This window comes from Scyliorhinus canicula, chromosome 10, assembly GCF_902713615.1.
Source record: "Scyliorhinus canicula chromosome 10, sScyCan1.1, whole genome shotgun sequence".
NCBI classification, from domain to species: Eukaryota; Metazoa; Chordata; class Chondrichthyes; order Carcharhiniformes; family Scyliorhinidae; genus Scyliorhinus; species Scyliorhinus canicula.
This window is the reverse complement of record NC_052155.1, coordinates 89895685-89919182: the sequence shown is the minus strand read 5'-3', so window position 1 is coordinate 89919182 and position 23498 is coordinate 89895685. Positions and strand designations below refer to the sequence as shown.

Genomic DNA, 23498 nt, shown 5'->3' with positions numbered 1-23498 from the left:
AAACTCATCACTTTGGCCTCATAGTCTTTATGACAATTTATTGCCAGCACATACCAATCAATGGCACCAACCACCATTTTCTTTTATATCCTCCATGCAACTCACCTAATATCTATCATGAGTACACCTAAGTAGCTAAACTGTGATGAAGTAAAATGAAATTCTAACTATCTATTACAGACTTAACTGTCTGAAAACAATTCTATTAATAAAAGTGAATTCAATGCAGTTAAGATCCCTTGAGTACTTAATTCCTTTTAAAACACAAATTTGTATTCATAACACCACATCAAGGACAGTAATAATAACCCCTTAATAACCCCTTGGTGCTTTCAATCAAAATATAAATTTAATAGAATCACTACAGTGCAGAAGGAGGCCATTTGACCTATCACATTGGCACCAGCTCTCCGAAAGAGTATCCTACTTAAGCCTAATACTCGCCTCCTCCCCATAACCCCACTGTAGTGATCTCTGTGTATGTTGATACATGATTAGTTAATGTGCAGTCAGTACAGACAGATGATCACTAGATGACAATACTAACAGGACCTATATAAGGAGTTTCCCGCTCTTTCTGTAGGTTAGTTTGTGTGTCGTGCAGCTAGAGTATTATTATTATTAATCCCACAAGTACCGAAAGACATACTTGTTAGATGAATTTGACATTCTGAATTCTCCCTCTTGTGTACCCACACAGGCACCGTAATGTGGAAACTAGGGGCTGTTCACAGTAACTTTATTGCAGTGTTAATGTAAGCATACTTGTGACAATAAAGATTATTATAACAGGACCTACACAAGGAGTTTGCCGCTCTTTCTGTAGGTTAGTGTAAATGTAGTGCAGCTAGATTAAAGATGTGACAGATCAAAGTGTAGTGTATTATCATAATTGTTAGTTTAATCTAATCTTAGTTAATTATATTCCTAGTCAAAGTATTAAAGCAAAAGAACTCACAAGTATATTATTTTATTACTCAATAAATAATTTGTTATCAACTGAAAGACTTTGAATGTTTATCATCAAGTTGCCGAGACAAATTAATAATATTATTTTTAAAATAAATTTCAAATACCCAATTATTATTTTTTTCCTATTAAGGGGCAATTTAGTGTGGCCAATCCACCTAACCTCCACATCTTTGGGTCGTGGGTGTGAAACCCACGCAGACACAGGGAGAACGTGCAAACTCCACACGGACAGTGACCCAGGGCCAGGATTCAACCCGGGTCCTCAGCGCCGTAGTCCCAGTGCTAACCACTGCGTCATTGTGCTGCCCTATGAATAACATTTATATTACATTTTATAACACCCACCTAAGCTTTGGACACTTTGGGGCAATTTAACACTGCCAATCCACCTAACCGGCCCGCATTTGGACTGTGGGAGGAAACCGGAGTACCTGAAGGAAACCCACGCAGACACGGAGAGAATGTGCAAACTCCACATGGACAGTCACCTGAGGTTCGGAATCGAACCCAGGTCCCTGGTACTGTGAGGAAGCTCTGCTAACCACTGTACCACCGTGTCCCCCACTGTGATAAAGACATTGTGGAAGCAATCAAACAGTAATAATTCTATAATGATATTACCATAAACTTATTTCAATAAACATCGATTGAAATTGAAATCACTGATTATTTTTCAATTCAGAGATACAGCAGGCTGATTTTTTTTCTTCAAAATTTAGAGGTAAAGCGATTTAAATAAGTTGACAGCTTGACAGTTCCACAGATGTTATCCACCTTTTACATGAATTTCCATCTACTCTTAAAATTGTAAATCACTCACTGCAGGGAATAGGACCTGACTCAAGCAAAAATAGAGTCTGTTTGAAATCAGTAATATGGTTGGCAATCGGTAGCTAATGGTGTCCCTCCGGGATCAGTGTTGAGCCCACAATTGTTCACAATTTACATAGATGATTTGGAGTTGGGGACCAAGGGTAATGTGTCCAAGTTTGCAGATGAAACTAAGATGAGTGGTAAAGCAAAAGGTGCAGAGGATACTGGAAGTCTGCAGAGGGATTTGGATAGTTTAAGTGAATGGGCTAGGGTCTGGCAGATGGAATACAATATTGACAAATGTGAGGTTATCCATTTTGGTAAGAAGAACAGCAAAAGGGATTATTATTTAAATGATAAAATGTCAAAACATGCTGCTGTGCAGAGGGACCTGGGTGTCCTGGTGCATGAGTCGTAAAAAGTTGGTTTACTGGTGCAGCTGGTGATTAAGAAGGCGATTGGAGTTTTGTCCTTCATTGCTAGAGGGATGGAGTTTAAGACTAGGGAGGTTATGCTGTAACTGTATAAGATGTTAGTGAGGCCACACCTGGAGCATTATGTTCACTTTCGGTCTCCTTACCTGAGAAAAGACGTACTGGCGCTGGAGGGTGTGCAGAGGAGATTCACTAAATTAATCCCAGAGTTGAGAGGGTTGGATTACGAGGAGAGGTTGAGTAGACTGGGACTGTACTTGTTGGAATTTGGAAGGATGCGGGGGGATCTTATAGCAACATATAAAATTATGAGGGGAGTAGATGGATAGACGTGGGCAGGTTGATTCCACAGGCGGGTGAAAGCAGAACGAGTGGGCATAGCCTCAAAATAAGGGGCAGTAGATTTAGGACTGACATTAGGAGAAACTCCTTCACCCAAAGGGTTGTGAATCTATGGAAATCCCTGCCCAGTGAAGCAGTTGAGGCTCCTTCATTAAATGTTTTCAAGATGAAGATAGATGGCTTTTTGAAGAATAAAGGAATAAAGGGTGTCCGGGCAGGAAAGTGGAGCTGAGTCCACAAAAGATCAGCCATGATCTCATTGAATGGCGGAGCAAGCTCAAAGGGCCAGATGGCCTACTCCTGCTCCTAGTTCTTATGTTCTTATATTCAAATGGCCCTGTTGGTTTCAGGTTTCCCCCCATGTATGAATCATATCTGACCCTCTTTCCCCTACGATTAAAAATAGAATCTGTCAGAAATGGAGGCAGGACCTCCAGATCTGCGTACTATTTTGGATCAGGCGTGGTGTCTCCTTGACCTTGTACAACTCCAGGACATTTCAGTACAAAGATAACTTAATCACAGAGTTCATTCCTAAGGTATAATTTTGGAGTTCACACCAGCAATTTTAAAACATACAGTACCAGGGAACAAGGCACTCACTGCTGGCACAGATTCAGAAAATGCACACTTGACTCTACTGATTTACTGAACAAGTGCCACATTTCTTGCATATCCTATGATTAATATGAACCTGTTATGTATACATGAAATGTCTCTCATTGGTTACCATGGAGTATGCTGTAAAAATTTTAATCATTATTTTTTTTATATACAGGTTGTTGAACAATAACCAAATCAAGAGAATACCAAGGAAAGCATTTGAGGACTTGGACAACCTGAAATACCTGTAAGTACGAGAATGTGTATGCTAATGTTGTTATACATCGTAACTTCAATTTGGTTCAGTGCTCCATATTTTGGTCATTGTGTTGATTTTGATTTTCAATCAGCAGAGTACCAAAGCTAGTTGCCCAATTCTGCTGGCAGATAGTCTGGTCTATGTTGAGGACTAGTCCTCATTATCACACTGTCAGAGAGCTGCTGCAGCCATCACATGGGCACCATTTTCCAGGATGCCAGACTGATGCAATGCCAGGGGACCCAGGGACTGAACTGGCTGTCAGAAAGATTGGTCCTGCAGGGATGCAATTATGCATAGGGAGAAACCCAGGGTAAAGGTGCCCCACATTATCCTTGTGAAACCTGGAAGATCACGTTTGCTCCCTCTGGGTGGATAGAAATATATTTAATATTCCCCTTTTTGGGCCTCTTCCCCATCCTGTTTGAGAGAACAAAGAAAAAAACAGCACAAGAACAGGCCCTTCGGCCCTCCAAGCATGCGCCGACCATGCTGCCCGTCTAATCTAAAATCTTCTCCACTTCCAGGGTCCGTATTGCTCTATTCCTATCCCATTCATGTATTTGTCAAGACTCCCCTTAAACGTCACTATCGTCCCTGCTTCCACCACCTCCTCCAGCAGTGAGTTCCAAGCACCCACTACCCTCTGTGTAAAAAAACTTGCCTCGTACATCTCCCATAAACCTTGCCCCTCGCACCATAAACCTATGAACCCTAGTAATTGACCCCTCTACCCTGGGAAAATGTCTCTGACTATCCACCCTGTCTATGCCCCTCATAATTTTGTAGACCTCTATCAGGTCGTCCCTCAATCTCTGTCTTTCAGTGAGAACAAACCGAGTTGATTCAACCTCTCCTCACAGCTAAACAAACCGAGTTTATTCAACCTCTCCTCAGAGCTAAGAGAGAGAGTGACCTTCACGCGACATACGCTGCACATTGATTTTTTAAAAGTTCTTTCATGGGAATGTACATTGCTGGCTAGGGTAACATTTATTGCCCAAACCTAATTGCCCTTGAGAAGGGTGACTCAAATTGTAACAGGTTCCAATGTGCGTTATACACCAAAGTATAAATGTAACAAGATAGAAGGCACAGAGGCATAGAAAACTAATTTCACTGGGCATGATTCTTTGTCGGCTGACGCTGGAATCGGGAAACCCGACAGGACGGAGAACCGGTTTTGATGCCAAAATCATGGCTGGCGTCAGATTCATGCCAAATCACAATTCTCCGGTGCCTCAACAGCAACATCAATGCATTCCAGAATGCATGTATAGTAAACACCATTGGCATATCACTAGTGGGCCTGACCTGGTATTCTCTGGGGTCTCCTTGATGCTCTGCCTCCACTGGGGTGAATTCCCGATGGCGAGGTTCACTTGTGCTTTTAAAAATCGTGAAACAGGCGCCGTGACTGCTGAGGAAAAGAGAGGGGGTACAGAAAGTTTCCAACATTGCCATAGTTTGCTGACAGTCGTGCCGCTAGCTGGGGAGCTTCTGCTAGAGCTGGGGGGTAGTACTGGGGAGTGGCCAGGAGGTGGGCTGTGGGGTCTGGGTGGATGGGCATGGATCATCTTTGCCGCGGCCTGCAATGCAGCTATGCGCGCCGCTGACTGCCCACTGTAAACGTAGGGCCATAGGCCATGTGGGTGTCCTGCCAAGGCACCCTCCTCGGTGTCCCCTGGCCCCAGACGACCCATCAATGAGGTAGGTGCGCTCCAGCACAACCAGTGCCATTTTGTTGGCTGGGATGAGTGTTTGTGGAAGTGTAATGTGTGTATGCGGCTGCAGCCTGTCAGCGTCCTGAATGCCAATCACGGACCTGGCGAATCCCGCACCATTTCTCATTGGAATCGATTGTGTTCTACGTGGCGCCAGTACTATTCCTTCCACAATCGCTGAATTGGTCCAGGTTCGGCACCAGTTTTGTTGTCTTAGAAGTCCACAAATCCTACCCCAGTGTCAACACTTAGTCTCAGGAACGGAGAATTCAGCCCATAGTATTTTGAACAATTGACAATGGTTTGAAGCCATTAGGTTTTTGATTAAGTTCTTATGGACAAAGAAATGGGCAAGTTGGAAAAAAAGTTTTTGGACTGGGAAGAGCCGATTTTAGAAACATAAGGCAGGATCTGGCCAAGGTAGACTGGAATGAATAAATTGTCGGGAAATCTACAGAAGAACAGTGGGGGGGGCATTCAAAAAGGAAATGGGGAGTGTATGAGCCCAACATTTTCCCTCTCGGGTAATAGGAAGGAGTAACAAGCCCAGAAAACCATGCTTGACCAGGAACATTCAGGATACGATGAGAAGAAAAAGAGAGGTTGAAGCATCTCTTCAGCCCTGTATTATTCTGTGATTTTGTGATTGCAGTTTTTTTTATTGTATTCAAATTTCACCAGCTGCCATGGTGCTGTAGTCCCCAGATCAATATCGAGGTCTTTGGATTACTAGTCCAGTGACAATCCATCTACGCCTTCGCCTCAACTCTGCTTTTTTTCTGTCTGTGGCCAGGTTTCTGACTCCTCTCTCAGATAACTAATGTACTCCATCCGGTTGATTTGCTGTGACCAGGGAGATAATTACCCCAAACCAGTTCACTTTTATTTATTCGTAAATAAACTGCTTCTGAGCCAGAATCTCCGGCTACAAGTCCCACTTCAAACTTGATGGTCAAGGAAGGTATGCTCATTACGTAGCCAAATAGGTGATAAACAATTTTAGTGAGGCATTTTGGAACAGTAAACAACAACAATACAACACAGTGTGCAAAGAACAATCAACATAGTGCAAAAAACAGCTCTCCTCGCACAAGGACCCATCTAACTAACCCCCTAATCTATGTTGCCCAAACCCCCCCCCCCCCTCCCGGTGCTCACCGCCCCCCACTAGGGGCTGGTTTAGCTCACTGGGCAAAATCGCTGGCTTTTATAGCAGACCAAGGCAGGCCAGCAGCATGGTTCAATTCCCGTACCAGCCTCCCTGAACGGGCGCTGGAATGTGGCGACTAGGGGCTTTTCACAGTAACTTCATTGAAGCCTACTCGTGACAATAAGCGATTCTCATTTTCATTTCATTTCACTAACGGTTAATTTTCCGCGAGGAAGTCGATAATTGGTTGCCACCTCCGGGCGAACCCTGATAGTGACCCTCTCGGAGCGAACTTAATCTTCTCCAGACCGAGGAAGCTCGCCATACCCGATAGTCAGGCCTCCGACTTTGGGGGCTTTGAGTCCCTCCATGCCAGCAGAATTTGTCGCCGGGCTATCAGGGAAGCAAAGGCCAAAACATCAGCCTCTCTCTCCTCCTGACTCCCGGGTCCTACGAAACCCCCAAAATTGCCATCTCTGGACTCATCACGGCCCTTGTTTCCAGTACCCGGGACATAACGTCTGCGAATCCCTGCCAGTACCCCCTGAGTTTTGGACATGCCCAGTACATGTGGACATGGTTCGCTGGTCCTCCTGCACATCTGGCGCACCTCTCCTCCAGTCCAAAGAACTTACTCATCCGGGCCACTGTCATGTGAGCCCGGTGGACGACCTTGAATTGGATCAAGCTGAGCCTAGCGCATATTCCCCAGGGCAAACCGGTGATTGTCGCAATTGGGGACCAAACTGATGCTCTCACTTCCCCCACATGCCTTCTCCATTGACCCCAGATCCGCAAAGTCGCCACCACTTTAGGGCTGGTGGAGTACTGTGCTGGCGGGAGTGGCAGGGGCGCCGTAACAACGGCTGCCAAACTGGTGCCCCGTACCTTGGTCCTCCTTTGTGGAAACCAGTGCTAAACGCCACCCGGTCAGGGTCTCCGAGGCAAGGCCGTTAGGTCCCGCGCTTTTGTTAATTCCGGCGCAGCTGTATTCAAGTGAGATTAACTATGCACTTGAATATGCAAACTGGATCACGCCCATTGAGGGTGCGATTTCGAGATCATTAGATTCAAGTTTCTCTGGCAATGTTATCTGTTGTAAATTCTATGGATTGTTGTGGTAATCACCACTGTTGTACATATTAGAATATGTATGGTAAGACCCTGTACTACAGGTACGGCAGTAGTCCCTGCCTGCTGGCTCCGCCCAGTAGGTGGAGTATAAAAATCTGTAGTTCCACGCACACACACACACCTCTGGCCCGGCTCCACCCCCCTCCCCTGGCTCACGCCCGAGGATGAAGAGGATTTTGCCACGCTCCCAGAGTCACCGAGGATCAGACAAACACCGGAATCGCCACCACCAGTGCGTTGCTCCCAGCGGCACATCAAGGCTCCGAACCGACTAAATCTATAACTGGTTCGGGACTATCAAACCACTGGACTTCAAAATAATTTTTTTTTCTCGTTTCTGTACATTAAACTCAAACTTGCTCTGTATATAGTTCTCCACCACCCCCGCTGGACTCAATTTTAACAGGGGGTGAATGTGGTAATCACCACTGTTGTACATATTAGAATATGTATGGTAAGACCCTGTACCTAGGGTAGTCCCTGCCTGTTGGCTCTGCCCAGTAGGTGGAGTATAAATATGTGTGTCCTCCGTACAGCAGCCATTTCACCAGCTGCTGTGGGAGGCCACACATCTTAGAGTAATAAAGCCTCAGTTGTATTCAACTCTCGTCTCTGTGTAATTGATCACGCATCAATTGTCAGCTGCAGTTAGTCAGGATCCACAGAATGAATGGTGCAATGATAAATGTAAGGAGCAAAGGTCTATGTTGTGAAACATCAGTGTGTCGGCACATATTATAGGATGTAAGAATTTAACACGACTGTCACCAAGTGACTTTGCTTCTGGAACATCATTCCATGAGACATCACTCAACGAGTGTTTCTTGGGCAAGATTTTCCTGGAAAATGACAAAGGCTGATTGCAAGCCCTAAAAGCAGTGGCAGCTTTCTCCACCAAATAATGCAGCAGTTAGAAAAAAATACTTGAAGTCATGGGTTCACGAAAGGGCGGCCTCTGATTCACCCAACCTGCCAACAACTTAGACAGCCAAGGATCAGGGTGCCATTTTGAAAGGTGCCGAGACAGCAAGCCAGTTCATCCTGGAACAACCCCCCAGCACTGCATATACGTTGCCCCGTGGCACTTCCTTGGCACTGCCGAGACACTACCCAGCATTACCAAGCATGAGCCTCTCCTCCCCTGAGCGGGGGATGATTCCAGTGTAGGGGTCTAATAATGATATTGTAATTTAAGATAATGATGTTTCTGATGTTGAATGTTGGGAAATATGTCCTGTCACTGACAAGGGGCGGGGACAATTGCATCACACACTTACATCGACGTAAAACGCAGCTCTCCTGGTATTTTCTAATCCCATCGTCGAACCCGCACACGTGAACAGGAGTAGAAAATCCTGGCCCTTATCTGTGCGAATCAATCAACTGCTTTGTTGTTTATCTGAGAATGTACTTGCCTTATTAATTCACTGAGATTACAAGCTTCTATCTGATGATGCAAATGGTTTACAGACTCAACCACCGCCTTTCTTTTTTTTTCAGAGATGCAAGCTATTTATAAACATTGCTTTTATTTGATGTACGTATTTGTTTCCTTCAAACTATGCAAGATAATAAGCTCTCTAGTGGAATGCAACTGATTTGAGAGAAAGGAATGCAAAGAAATGCTTTTATTTACCCATGTACACGTTGTCTGTCCTGCAAGGTCCCTCCTTCCCACCATTTCTTCACCTTATTTGCTGAACTGCATTACCAATTTCTATGCTGACTGTGCAACAGCCACTCCTCCCTCACGTTCTTGAGGAGAAGTTAATACTTGAAATCATCTTCTGGATCTTATCCTCATTTTTCAGTCTGTTTGCCTTGACAGCACAATTCTTAACTTGCTGATCCTTGATCAGTTGTTCCAGTTCAGCGAGTTCAATCTTTAATGGCTCCACAGCTGTGTTTGTGATGCTTTGTTCTCTTAGAAGAGATTCTGCATGCTTCTTGTTTTCCCTGCGCCACATTGACAATTCATTCTGCATGGAATCCATGTCTTACGATCAGTGCTGTTGAATGTAACAACATCCTCTCTTTTACTCAAACTATTGTACCCCTCTTTTCTTTAATTTTCAACAACAGCAGTCTTTTCTATTTTGTTGTATCAAACATTGCAGTACTTCTTCGAAGAACCTGTTCAGAACTTTAACTGCATACATCTGCTTAAATAGTTCCAATACTTGTAGTACTCACACAGTAGTGTTTGGTAATGAAGTCCTGACTTTTGACTCAACAATGAAAGAGTAGCAATATATATCATGGCTTTATTTAATCAGATAATGAGAGACTATCTGCTCTCCATATATGATATCCCTTACCCAATGAAACAAGTATTCTTCATGGTTCCTGACCATCATCCTTAACCAACTCCGCTTCCCTCCTATTCCCTTCCATATTTATCAATGCCCTCTCCAAAAAAACTCTTGTCAGTGAAAGCCTCTTCTTTGCTGTCCTTGAACCCATTAACTCTAAGTTGCTGATGACCTAACTTCCCTTACTATCAGCTGACATAGATTTCTTCTCCTTAAGCACTTTCCAAACCAATATCATCACCAGGCCATCGCCATCTCTAAACCCTTGAATGTGCTATCAGCTCTCGAATCCATGCTAATTTCTCTCGCAATTCTATTTGAATTGCTTTATCAGGTTTCCACAACTTCCAGAACACTATTTTTTGTTTTGATGATAGAGCTTCATTATTCCTTCTACTCCTTCAGCTCTCTGCAGCTGTTGAATATGAGCAACCGTATCAAACTCTCCATCCTCATCCAATGCTTCTCCTCTATTCCAAGCTTGGTACTGTTCCTCACTTAGCTCCACTCTTGCCAATTTGATCATAGCCCAGAACATCTTCTACATGACTTATTTTCTTATCCTATACCAGAGCAACTTTCTTCACCACTTGTCTATCTCACTTTCATGCAGCTTCTTGGCAACACCATCCATAGATTTTGGGTGGAATTTTGTTTAGCGGGTATTGCCTGCCAGTGCTGCCTCTTGACCAGAAAGACCACTGAACCACATGTTAATCAGGCAGATGTGAGGCCTACTGTGGGCCTTCCTCTGTGATGCATGATCAATTGCACAAAGACGAGAATTGAATACAACTGAGGCTTTATTACACTAAGATGTGTGGCCTCTTACAGCAGCTGGCGAAATGGCTGCTGTATGGGGAGCACAGATATTTATACTCTGCCTACTGGGCGGAGCCAGCAGGCAGGGACTGCAGTACCTGTAGTACAGGGTCTTACCACACACTCCTAATATATATAACAGTAGTGATTACCACATTTACCCCCTGTTAAAATTGAGTCCGGTGAGGGTGGCGGACAACAATATACAGAACAAGTTTAATATACAGAGGCAAAAAAAAATTTTGAAGTCCAGTACAAGGTGCTTTAACAGTCCCGAACCAATTACAGGTTGAGCCGGTCCGGGGCCTTGATGTGACGTTGGGAGCGACGCAGTGTGGCAGCGATTCCGGTGGTGGTCCAATCCTCGGTGACTCCGGGAGCGTGCCGAAATCCTCTTCATCCTCAGGCGTGGGCAGGGGAAGGACGGATGGTCCTGGGGAGGGGGGGGGGGTGCTGCTGCTGGGAGCGCGGGGGGAGGTGAGGGTGGCACCGGGCCGGAGGGGTGTATGTGTGTGGAACCTGCTGGTGCCAGGTCCCTGAGGGAGACAGCATCCTGGAAGCCGTCGGGGTACACCACATAGGCATACTAGGGGTTAGCGTGGAGTAACTGCACCCTTTCCACCAACGGGTCCGCTTGTGGAGTCATACGTGCTTACGGAGGAGTACGGTCCTGGAGCTGAGAGCCATGTCAGGAGCGACACCCCGGATGTGGACTTCCTGGGGAAGGCGAAGAGACGTTCATGGGGTGTGTTGTTAGTCGCAGTGCATTGGAGCGAGCAAATGGAGTGCAGTGCATCAGGGAGGACCTCCTGCCAGCGGGAGGCCGCGAGATTTCTGGGCCGTAGGGCCAGCAGAACAGCCCTCCAGACCGTCCCATTCTCCCTCTCCACCTGCCCGTTTCCCTGACGGTTATAGCTGGTCATCCTGCTGGAGGTGATACCCCTGCTGAGCAGGAACCGATGCAGCTCATCACTCATGAATGAGGATATCCTGTCACTGTGGATGTAGGCGGGGAAGCCGAAAAGAGTGAAGATGGTGTTGAGGGCTTTGATGTCGGGGCATGGGATGGCGAAGGGGAATCTGGAGTACTCATCGACCACACTGTGGAAATACGTGTTCCAGTCGGTGGAGGGGAGGGGCCCTTTGAAGTCCACGCTGAGGTGTTCAAAGGGGCGGGAGGCCTTCACCAGACACAGTCCAGCTGGTAGAAGTGCGGTTTGCACTCCGCACAGACCTGGCAGTCCCTGGTGATTGTCCTGACCTCCTCGACGGAGTACGGCAGATTGCAGGTCTTGATGAAGTGGTACAACCGTGTAACTCCCGGGTGACAAAGGTTGTCGTGCAGGGTCCGGAGTCAGTCTACTTGTGTGCTGGCACATGTACCTCGGGATAGGGCATCTGGGGGCTTGTTGAGCTTACTGGGGCAATACAAAATCTTGCAGTTGTAGGTGGAGAGCTCGATCATCCACCTCAAGATTTTATCGTTCTTGATCTTGCCCCGTTGTGTGTTGTTAAACATAAAGGCTACCGACCGTTGGTCAATGAGGAGAGTGAATCTCCTGCCGGCCAGGTAATGCCTCCAATGTCGCACAGCTTCAACGATGGCTTGGGCCTCTTTTTCGACGGAGGAGTGCCGAATCTCGGAGGCATGAAGGGTGCGGGAAAAGAATGCCACGGGCCTGCCTGCCTGATTGAGCATGGCGGCTAGAGCAACGTCTGATGCGTCGCTCTCCACTTGAAAGGGCAACGTCTCGTCGATTGCGTGCATCGCGGCCTTGGCGATGTCGGCTCTAATATGGTTGATGGCCTGTTGAACCTCGGCTGTCAGGGGAAAAAGGGTGGGCTGGATGAGTGGCGGGCCTTGTCCGCATAGTGTGGGACCCACTGGCCGTAGTAAGAAAAGAACCCCAGACAGCGCTTGAGGGCCTTGGGGCAGTGGGGAAGGGGGAGCTCCACGAGGGGGCGCATGCGGTTGGGATCGGGCCCCAGAACTCCGTTCTGAGCCACATAGCTGAGGATGGCTAAGCGGTTTGTGCTAAATACGCACTTCTTCTTGTTATAGGTGAGGTTTAGGGAGAGTGGCGATGTGGAGAAATTTGGCAAGATTGGCATCGTGGTCCTGCTGATCGTGGCCGCAGATGGTGACATTATCTAGGTGCGGGAAAGTGGCCCATACCAGTCGACCATTCGGTCCATCTCCCTTTGGAAGACCGAGACCCCATTTGTGATGCCGAAGGGAACCCTGAGAAAATGGTAGAGGCGGCCATCTGCCTCGGAGGCAGTGTATGGGCGGTCCGCCTTATGGATGGGGAGCTGGTGGTAGGCGGATTTCAGGTCCATAGTTGAGAAGACCCGGTACTGTGTAATCTGATTGACCATATCAGATATGCGTGGGAGGGGGTACGCGTTGAGCTGCGTGTGCCGATTGAGGGTCTGGCTGAGGTCCACGACCATCCTGTGTTTCTCCCCAGATTTCACCACTACCACCTGGGCTCTCCACGGGCTGTTGCTGGCCTCGATAATGCCTTCCAGAAGCAGCCGCTGGACTTCAGACCTGATGAAGGCCCTGTCCTGGGCGCTGTACTGTCTGCTCCTAGTGGCAACAGGTTTGCAATCTGGAGTTAAGTTTGCAAATAGGGAAGATGGGTCGATCTTTAGGGTTGCGAGGCCGCACACAGTCAGGGGTGGTAGGGGCCCGCAAAATTTCAGTTTTAGGCTCTGGAGGTTACACTGGAAGTCCAGGCTGAGTAGCAGGGCAGCGCAGAGGTTAGGGATGATGTAGAGGCGGAAGCCGCTGAATTCTACGCCCTGGAACGTGAGCGTGGCTATACAGTACCCCCGGATCGCCACGGAGTGGGACCCCGGAGGCCAGGGAGATTCTCTGATTGGCGGGATGTACCACGAGGGAGCAGCGCCTTACCGTATCTGGATGGATGAAGCTTTCAGTGCTCCCGGAGTCCAGCAGACAGGAGATCTCGTGCCCATCGATCTTCACGCTTGTCGAGGCGGTGGCTAGATTTTGCGGACGAGACTGGTCAATCGTGACCGAGGCGAGTTGCGGCTGGTTGTCGCTGGTGTCGAATGATGGGGTGCCCGGGGGCATGGGTCCTGGAATGATAGTGGTGCCCATGTGCTGTGGGGAAGATGAGATGGCGCCGCCTGATGATCTTGGGGTGGACAAGATGCCGGCACCCAGGGGCCGCACGTGTCGGGGGTTGACAAAGGTGGCGGTGCCAGTGGGCTGCACGTGGTCCGAGGAGGGGAAGATTGCGGCGCCCACTGGCCGCGCGTGGTCCGAGGAGGGGAAGATTGCGGCGCCCACTGGCCGCGCGTGGTCCGAAGAGGGGAAGATGGCGGTGCCCACTGGCCGCGCGTGGTCCGAGGAGGGGAAGATTGCGGCGCCCACTGTCTGTACGCGAGGGGGTTCGCGGCGATAGCAGCGACTGTGCGGGCCTGGCACACCGCAGCGAAGTGCCCCTTTTTGCCGCAGGCCTTGCAAAGGGTGCTGCGGGCCGGGCAGCGTTGGCGGGGGTGTTTCTGTTGCCCACAAAAGTAACATCGGGGGCCTGAAGATTGCGCAAGGTGACCGTCATCGATAGCGCCAGCTTTTTGGTTTCTGCAAGGTCAAGTGTGGCCCTTCTAAAAGTCGCTGGCGTATCTGGTCTGACCCTATCCCCATAATGAAAGCGTCCCGCATGAGGAGGTTCGAGTGTTCCGTGGCCGTAACGGCCTGACGGTCTCTGACCAGAGGAATTAAAGCACGGCAGAAATCTTCCACAAACTCACCAGGGAGTTGCCTACGAGTAGAGAGTACGTGTCTGGCGAAGAGCGTGTTCGTCCACTGACCTTCATCGTAGTACTGGATAAGAGAAAATACGTTGTCACTCAGCCACGAGTAGAGTAGCAGTTGGCTCATTAGAGCACAGCAGCTCTTGCGCTCAACAGTACCATGTAGGAGGCCTTGGCTGCTGCCAGAAGTGCACCCCCTGGACTGTCAAGATCAGAGGTGGCCCAAAAAGTAAAATGTTGTGGGGGGGGGGGGGGGGTTCAAGGGATGAGGGTGGGCTGTGTAGGGGGCGGGGGGGGGGGGGGGGGGGGGGGGGAGGGAAAGAGAGGTGTCAGAGGCTGACTCCCAGCGAGACCCTTCCTTCCTTCTTAATGCCAGTCCCTCAATCAGGCAATGGTGATGCCTTTGATCGAGAGTCAAGGACATTTCTCCCCCATCCCTTCAGGAGGTGGCAAGCTGCCTGCTGGGTAGAAGCTTTTGCGAATGCCATATGGCGACAGGCCTACTGGAAGCCAGTAATGCCAGTGGTGTTGGGATGAGGCCTTTAAGTCATCCTTAATTGGTCACTTAAGGGTCTCAATTGATGGCAGGGAGGAAGGTTAACCATGGGCCTCACACCCAGAACTTAATTCAGATAGAGATGAGAAGGCAGTGGGCGCGATTCTCCGCACTCCCGACGGTGCGGAGAATAGCGTGGCTCGTAAAATTTTACGGCCACGCTGTTCCGACGCCCTCCCGCTATTCTCCCCCCCCACGCCCGACTCCCGATACGAATCGCTGCCGCCGTTTTTTTACGGCCGGCAGCGATTCTCAGCTGATGGATGGGCCGAGTTCCGAGCCCTTTACGGCTGTTTTTATGAACGGCAAACACACCTGGTCTGGCCGTTTGTAAAAATGGCCGTAAACTGTCGATTTTTAAAACCATGGCACCGATTGGCACGGCAGTACCACGGCCGTGCCAAGGGTGCCATGGGCCCGCGATCGGTGGGCACCGATCGCGGGCAGCAGGCCCGATGCCCGCGCACTCTTTGTTCTTCCGCCGCCCCGCAGTATCCATTCGCGGGGCGGCTGAGGGGCATCCCGGCCCGCGCATGCGCGGGTTTCGCGCAAATGCGCGATGACGTCATCCGCGCATGCGCGGGTTGGAGTCTTCCAATCCTCGCGTGCGCGGCTGACGTCATATGACGCGTCAGCCGGCGCTAACTCTGGCAAGCGGGCTTAACGAAATTCGTTAAGCCCGCGATGCCGGAGTTTACGGCATCGGGATGCTAGCCCCGACCGGGGACCAGAATCGGTTCCCGGTCGGGAAGGGGTGGGCTGGCGTCAAACCCGCCCGGATTTGACGCCAGCCTTACGATTTCTCCCCATATGGGAGAATCGCGCCCACTGTGTTTCAGGTTTGCCACCATCGCACCTAAATACATTCCTTTCTTGCTTCCAAGCTTGCCACCAGCAAAAGAACAAGATTCCACCCATGAAGTCTGCTTCAACATATGCATTAATGACACCCAATTCTATCTCTACAGCACTGCGGTGCTGGCATATTACCTGGCTGACATTCAGTTTTGAGCAGCAACTTCCTTCAGCAAAATGGTTTGGATGATTTGAGCCAATGGGTGCGATTCTCCGCTCCCCACGCTGGGTGGGAGAATCGCGGGAAGGCCGGGTGACTCACGACATGCCCCCCTGGCTCCCCCACGATTCTCCCACCCCCCGCTCGGAAGAATCGCCACTCGCCATTTTTCACGGCGACCGGCGATTTTCCGACCCGGATGGAGTGAGCGGCCTGCCGTTCGCGACCGTTCCACGATGGCGGCAACCATACCTGGTCGCTGCCGTCGTGAACATGGGCGCCAAAGGCCCGTTTGAAGCTTGTGGGGGCGGAAAGGGGAGTGAGCACCACGGCCATGCTCGGGAGGGAACTGGCCCGCGATCGGTGCCCACCGATCGTCGGGCCGGCGGCTCAAAGGGACGCACTCTTTCCCCTCCGTCGCCCCGCAAGATCAAGCTGCCACGTCTTGCAGGGCAGCCACCGCGCATGCGCAGGTTTGAGCCGTCAGCCGTCGTGACATCAGCCGTGCATGCGCGGGTTGGAGCCGGCCAATCGGCGCATGCATGGCTGACGTCACATAGGCGTCGCCGGCGGCCGAGAGTTACGGAGCGCCGCTCCTAGCCCCCTGGGTGGGGGTAAATTCGGTGAGAGGAGCGGCATCCAAGGCCGTCGTGAAACTCGGCCGAGTTCACGACGGCCTTCACGATTTTTCTCAGGAGCGGAGAATTCTGCCCATTGCCTTTGGACCCTTGCTGCAAACCATTTGGTCTTATTCCTAACTCCATCCCTTTCTCAACCAGGATGTTCCCAAGCTCACCCAAATTGACCCTGAACTGAGTTTCCAACCACATGTATTCTCCATCGTAACGTCTGTCTCCATTCATTTCTGCACCATTGCCTATCAAGACCCCACCTCAACCCAGTTGATGATGAAACCGTCAGTTATATATTTTTTACTTCAAGTTTCAACTTCAGGTGCTCTCCTGACTGGCCTTCCATCCTCCACTAACTGTAAGCTTTAATAAGAAGTCTTACAACACCAGGTTAAATTCCAACAAGGTTTGTTTCAACCAGAGCCCGAGGTTCGAATCCCGGCTTGGGTCACTGCCTGTGCGGAGTCTGCACGTTCTCCCCGTGTCTGCGTGGGTTTCTCCGGGTGCTCTGGTTTCTTCCCACAAGTCCTGAAAGACGTTAAACTGCCCCTTAATTGTAAAAACATTATTATTATTAAGAAGTTGTCAAACACACCGTAAGACTGGTAAAGCAGAGCTACAAATGATTGACTAGGGCTGAGGATTTCCTATAATGCCAGTGAACTGTCACGCATCATTGTGATTTGCTATATATTGCAAAGCAGTGTGAAATTAACATCAATCTATGGGTGAAAGTGTTCCTGCAGGTCAAAATGTGGCTAATGAGAATAGAAAGAAGTATTAGTTATAAAGACTTGTGGAGAAAATGTATTATAGAAAATGGGAAAAAGACAGATAAATGGAATTTCAGTTGTTAACCATGGGAGATGAACTGGTACATACATTGAAAAATGTGTTCTCTGGTTCAATTTCTGATTTATTTTCAGCTACCTGTACAAGAACAACATTCGTGCAATTGACAGGCAAGCATTTAAAGGGCTTGTTTCACTGGAGCAGCTGTAAGTAAACTTCATACTTTAAAATATTTTAGAAATGCTTTTATATTAATAATACGATTATGTACCTTTTAAAGTCTTTGGCCCTGAAATTCCTGGGAGTCTGTACCATCTGTGTAAGTGTGGCTTAATTCCCAACCTCTCTATTTGAAAGCCACAGTCCCAGTAGCAAATCCTGAAGTTGAGGCTATACGCATAACCAGGGCAAGTGACTGACACATTTAAGTCCACTTCAGCAATGTTTGCTCCAGTATGCTTGCAGTTGGCCTGCTTCCTGCTTGCGGTCTCCCCAGATCCACTGGACTGCAGGAAATAAATGAAGAAAAGGAAGAAAGACTAACATTTCTGGCCACTGTATTTTTGACTACAGGACATCTCAGTCAATGAAGTATTTTTGAAGTGTAATCATTACTGTAGGAAGCACAGTAACCAATAAGCACACAGAAAAACTCTTATGAATAGCAACATGATAATGACCAGATAATCTGTTTTTTGTGATGTTGATAAGGATAAATAGACACTAGAGATGTTTGCCCCGCTCTTCTTTGCGATAGTATCATCGGTTCTTTTTCACCCAGCTGAACCCATGTTTAATGTCTCATTCGATAGATGTCACCTGCAGCAGTACAGCACTCCTTGAGTATCAGCCTTAATATTCTGCTCGAACTCTGGAATGGGATTTGAACCCAGAACCCTTGTGGCTCAGGGATGAGATTGCTTCAAACTAAGTCACAGGTTTCTTTCCTATCAGAGCTATTATGTTCTCAGGGTGAGTTAAATTAATCTGCTTTGAGATAGATTATGTGCAGTTCTCTGGGAAAGCTTTGGGGCTTTAAATAGGGACAATTGCCTGTTATCCACAGGCATTGGTTTCATTTGACTTGTTAGAAAATGCTCTGAATGGAAGTTACATCAAAAGCCTTCAGAGTCCCCCAGATACAAGTACTTGATACATCCTCGTCCTACGTCACAGGCCCAGCAAACTGGGCAAGATTATGGGGATACCAAATTTCACACCAGCTTCCTGAACACCATTAGCAGAAATCAGTCTTCCCCAAGAGGTTCAGGGCCTTTGTTTTTAATACAGCTATTTAATAATACTATTTCTCCTTTCCATTTTAAGTACATAGATAGACTGCAAAGGCAATTGTTCTACTCAAAGTTGAGCTGCTGCTCCATGATCAGTTGTGCAAAATTGTATTTCTTTCCCTCACTCTGAGGGCTTCCAGTTCCAATCAGTGACTCATCATTTCCCCAACTCTGTACATTCCCCAATATTCCACCTACACTACCCTCAATATTGCAGCTGCAAAAGGCAACTTCTCATCAGGAGAGTTAAGGGTGCAAAATTGGTCTCTGTAGTATGTGCTGTTTGAGTGCTATACATGTGGCTGGGAGACCAAAACAGTGTCTCTTCTGACACACGTGCTATGTTGGTGAGGCAATTGGCAAGTACATGGTTAACATCTATCAGAAGTATCCAAAGAAGGTTGATCGCGATGCCAATAAGCATGCAACACTGATTTGATGCCAAGGCTGCCATTTTGAGGCACAACACTCCAGCCGATGCCCCCCTCTCGTCCTTGTGCAGCTGATTATGCATTACGAAGAAGGAAGGAACACCCACTAGTGCCATTTAAAGAGATCTTCAACGACTTACAGGTTAGTTGTTTGTTGATTTCTTCTGGATGTTGTATCAATTTTACGTGTTTACTTATTTTAAGAGTTCTTTCAAGTTGCAGAGGCATACAAAGGATGATGATGCAAATACTAAAGGACTTTTTACTCACTTCACGGTTTCTGCATAGACCAATTGCTTTCAAGCATGTGTACACGGGTAGACGTTCCCTGCAGAATTGGTGGACTGAGCAGAGGCCACACAGTGCAGGAAAAACAGCTAGAAAAGAGAGATGTAGGAGGGGAGAAGTTCTTTCAGAAGGAGAAAATCTGCACAGGATGTCCAGGGGGCACATAACTGAACCTCAGTGTGGAACAATGTCAGATGTCTATATTTCAGTAAAGATATTGGGCCAGATTTTTGTTAATGAGGCAGATTAATCTCCATAATGGCCCCGGCACACACTATATCTGCTTCAAGGAGGCAGGGTAGAATCAAATGTGGCACATTGACCCTGGAAGTAGTTTGGAGGAGATCACAGAGGTGTGCAAGTGCTGAGGCAGGCTGGTTAGAAGGCTCTCCTTGGTGTTCTATGATTTTTCCCCAGCTGTATTAAAGGCTGTTCAGCTCTCTAGCCCTCAGCTCTCATATTCCTTCACCCCTTGCCCCCCAACTACAGCCCCATTCTTCGCATCTCCCATGCTCCCACATACTCTCATTTACCCTCTAAACCCACTCACCCAGTATGCACTATGTACATAGCTAATTAGTCTTATTAAAACAATGGCGAGTCTTGAAATGTTCATGAAAATAAAACACCCCATCAGGCATCTTCTTTGAAGAAGGACTGCTGCTCTCACAACCTTATAAAACTGTCTATCAGGCACTGTCATTCAGTCAATAAGAGAAACTATAATCCACTTCACACCTCTTAATCTTATCCAAATCAACATACAGATATTGAACAAAAACAGATCAAAGGAAGAATAACGTATTATAACCTCAAGCCAAGCTTCATAGTGAGAGCCAGATACCATTCCTCCTGATAGTCTTCTTATGAATGTTCGGTTGAGTCTAAGACTCACTAATGGATCATCTCAGCAAGGCCCTAGTTACACAGATTGAGTAAAGTATTAGCTTTGATTATTGATATCCTTATGAGGTTTTAGTTGGATGACAAAGGCTCATGATTCCAGTGCAAAACACTCACACACTTGCACAGCATACATACATTGTAAAGCATGCTGCCACAAATGTGACCCTTCCATTGACTGGGTTGCTCTAGTCTAGAGGAGCCCAGAGGAGACAACAGAGCAGGTGTCAAGATTCTTGGTGGACTACTGGATTCTGCATAAACTATTCATCAGCTTTTACCACTAGCAGCTGAGGAACAGGAAGAGGAGAAGCAGAGCGTGGAAGGGAGGAGACACCTCCCTTGTGGTTGGGTCCACAAGTGTGCAAATTGAGTTGACCACCATTTTCTTGTTAGAAAGGATGGATTCCAAGCCCTGTAAATGTTGTGCGCCAAGTGGATCTTGGCGTTCCCCCTCCTCCTTAAATGGTGACTGCAGGTTTTTTGTCAAACCTGCCAATGTACTAAATATTTATTTTGTGCATACTCATCAGTATTCCTTGGAAAACTGCCCTCCTGAAGTCCTCACCTTAGTTCTCCGCAATGTGACTGTTGGCAACTTTTCCCTCCAGGAAGCTGTCATTTCCCCCTGTCCTGGTTGTAGCCCAAACAAGCTTTATGTCTTACCACATGTAGATCCTGCCTCTAAATTATCTGAAAAAGGTGTAGTGTCAGTACTAATCTGATGGCAGTGGGTGTGCAATCAAGTGACATGCTGTACCTTCATCATTGCTCTTCCTTGTTGTTCCTCCACCCTCTGGTCAGGTGAAACTCTTGGGTATCTGTAAGGAAATAGGTACAAAGTTATGGTTGCAGTTAGCACGTGGGGAGAGGAGGAGGAAAGATGTGCATGTTTTCACCGTTTACCTCTTGTAAATCGAAGAGATTGCCAGATTTAATTGGCGCGATTCTCCGATGAGAATCCGATTCGCTGTGCTGGCCTCCCCAGGACCCGAGAATCGGGTCTCAGAACCGGTGCTGGCGCCGGAGTAAAGTACTCCCGTTATGGCACCAGCACACTGGCACCGGACCAGGGAATCGCGACCAATATGTTTGGGCTTCACGGTGGCACAGTGGTTAGCACTGCTGCCTCACAGCTCCAGGGACCCAGGTTCAATTACAGCCTCAGGTGACCGTCTGTATGGAGTTTGCTCTTTCTCCCAGTGTCTGCGTGGGTTTCCTCCGGGTGCTCCGGTTTCTTCCCACAGTCCAAAGATGTGCAGGTTAGGTGGATTAGCCATGCTAAAATACCCCTTCCCTTAGTGTGCAAATGGTTTGGCAGGGTTACTAGGTTACGGAGATAGGGTGAAGGCATGGGCTTAAGTATGCTCTTTCCAAGGGCCGGTGCAGACTCGATGGGCTGAATGGCCTCCTTCTGCACTGTAGATATTCTGCGTTTCTAAGGAGGATTAGGTACGAGCACATTTAATGGTTTCAGCCCCACCACTAGCCATTACCTCAGCAAATGCCATCACAATAGTGGCCAACGAGGTGTGCTGCATGGTGTTTAGGAGATGCCACCTCCAGTTATGTACCACCATGTCCTGCACGAGAAAGAAAAGTATGCTAGTGAGTGTAATACAGTTGTTTGGGTGATGCCATTGCCTTGTTTGTAAAAATAAAATCTGAATTTTGTTCGCTTCTACATTCACCCATAAGTATTTCTCAATATTTAAGTAGATATATGTAACAATATTTAGAAGTGATTTTATTTTCTTGGTTTTTGTTTCCTGCTTAGATGCCTGTGAAAATCCTTTAACGGGATTGGCTGCCTTGATAAGTTGCTGACATCACTCCAACTCAACTCTATGATCGTCCAGTAAAGAATGTTGCAATCAGTTATAGCCACACTGCATGGTGGTAGAGGCTACATTTTCACCAGAGAGATCACTAGTTCTTTCATCCAGACTTACAGATTGGCTAACAGTGCCTGCCCTTTCCTCTGTGCTGACCACAAAATACAGGCCATTTTCTTCCATAAAGCACTAATTAAATGCCATCGAGCGAATTGATAGGTCTCTTTATTACACATTCTGTTTTCACTCTGATATATTGATACATTTCACAACGAACGCATTAGTTAAAATTTTTCATTCATTTCTGCCCAGTTTCTATCCTGAGAGGAATGCTGGATCTTTACCCATTGTGTGTGTCATTTCTATTTCTAGTGTGCAATTTACCGGGAAAAGCAAGACCCTGTCTGAGACCAACAACCAATTCCCTTAAATAGTAAAAGATGGTCAAGAATGTTATGTCTGTTTCTCATAAGGTTGAACCATGTAGGACATTCAGTCATATTTATGCCAACGTGAATAGGGTCCTGGTAATAGCAAGTGGACAGAAAGGGTGTGATTTTAGGAAATTTTAGCAACCAGGAAACCTGAAAATACAGGATTCCTCGGGGAACTGTTGTGGGCTCTAGATAACAGCTGGGGAGAGGTTGGAGGAAGGGGTCAGATTTTGTGGGTGGAAGTGAATGGCCAGATCACAGGGAAGGTGGGGGGCGATCAAATGATAGAGGTATAGAGGTATGGGGATTGTATAAGAACATAATGACATGATAAGCTGGAGTAGGTCTTTTTGTCCCTTGAGCATGCTCCCCCATTCAGTAAGATCAAAGCTGATCTTCCACCTCAACTCCATCTTCCCTCACTGTATCACTTAATTCTCTTGGTATCCAAAAATCTATCAGCCTCTGTCTTGAATATACTTAACCATGGAGCATCCACAACTCTTCTGGGGATAAAGAATTCCTAAGATTCACAACTCCTTGAGTGAAGATATTTCTCTTCATCACAGTCATAATGGGTCAACCTATTATTCTGAGTCTGGGACCCGGTCTTGAAGAGTTTCCAGCCAAGGGAAACATTTTTTTCAGTATCTGATCTGTTAACCCCATAAGATTTTCATATGTTTCAATGGCGTCATGGGCTAAATTCTCCGCCTCGTGACGCTGCAAACGTGAACCGCGATCGGGTCGAGAATTAGGCCTCCGCCCAAAATTTGGGTCTGTGCCTGACGCCAATTTGAGCACCATGCTCTGGTCCCTACCTGATTGCGATAATGAGGCAAGTAGTTGTATTAATTTAAATACATTTTCCATGTTTGACACACTATGCACTGGGCTTCCGCGATGCTCCAACGCTCTCAGATGGAAGTCACGCGGGCGCGATTTACTACAGGTATTTACAAATGG

General features: G+C 47.6%; 1 protein-coding gene across 2 annotated transcripts in view; it reads left to right on the top strand.

Moving 5' to 3' along the window:
- Window positions 1-23498, top strand: part of LOC119972507 (peroxidasin homolog) — a 674574-nt gene that overhangs the window by 298192 nt on the left and 352884 nt on the right. For both annotated transcript variants that reach the window (XM_038809326.1, XM_038809327.1), the window contains exons 3-4: window positions 3340-3411; window positions 17484-17555. In XM_038809326.1, coding sequence (XP_038665254.1) covers window positions 3340-3411; window positions 17484-17555 — 144 coding nt within the window. The remainder of the gene's footprint in view (window positions 1-3339; window positions 3412-17483; window positions 17556-23498) is intronic.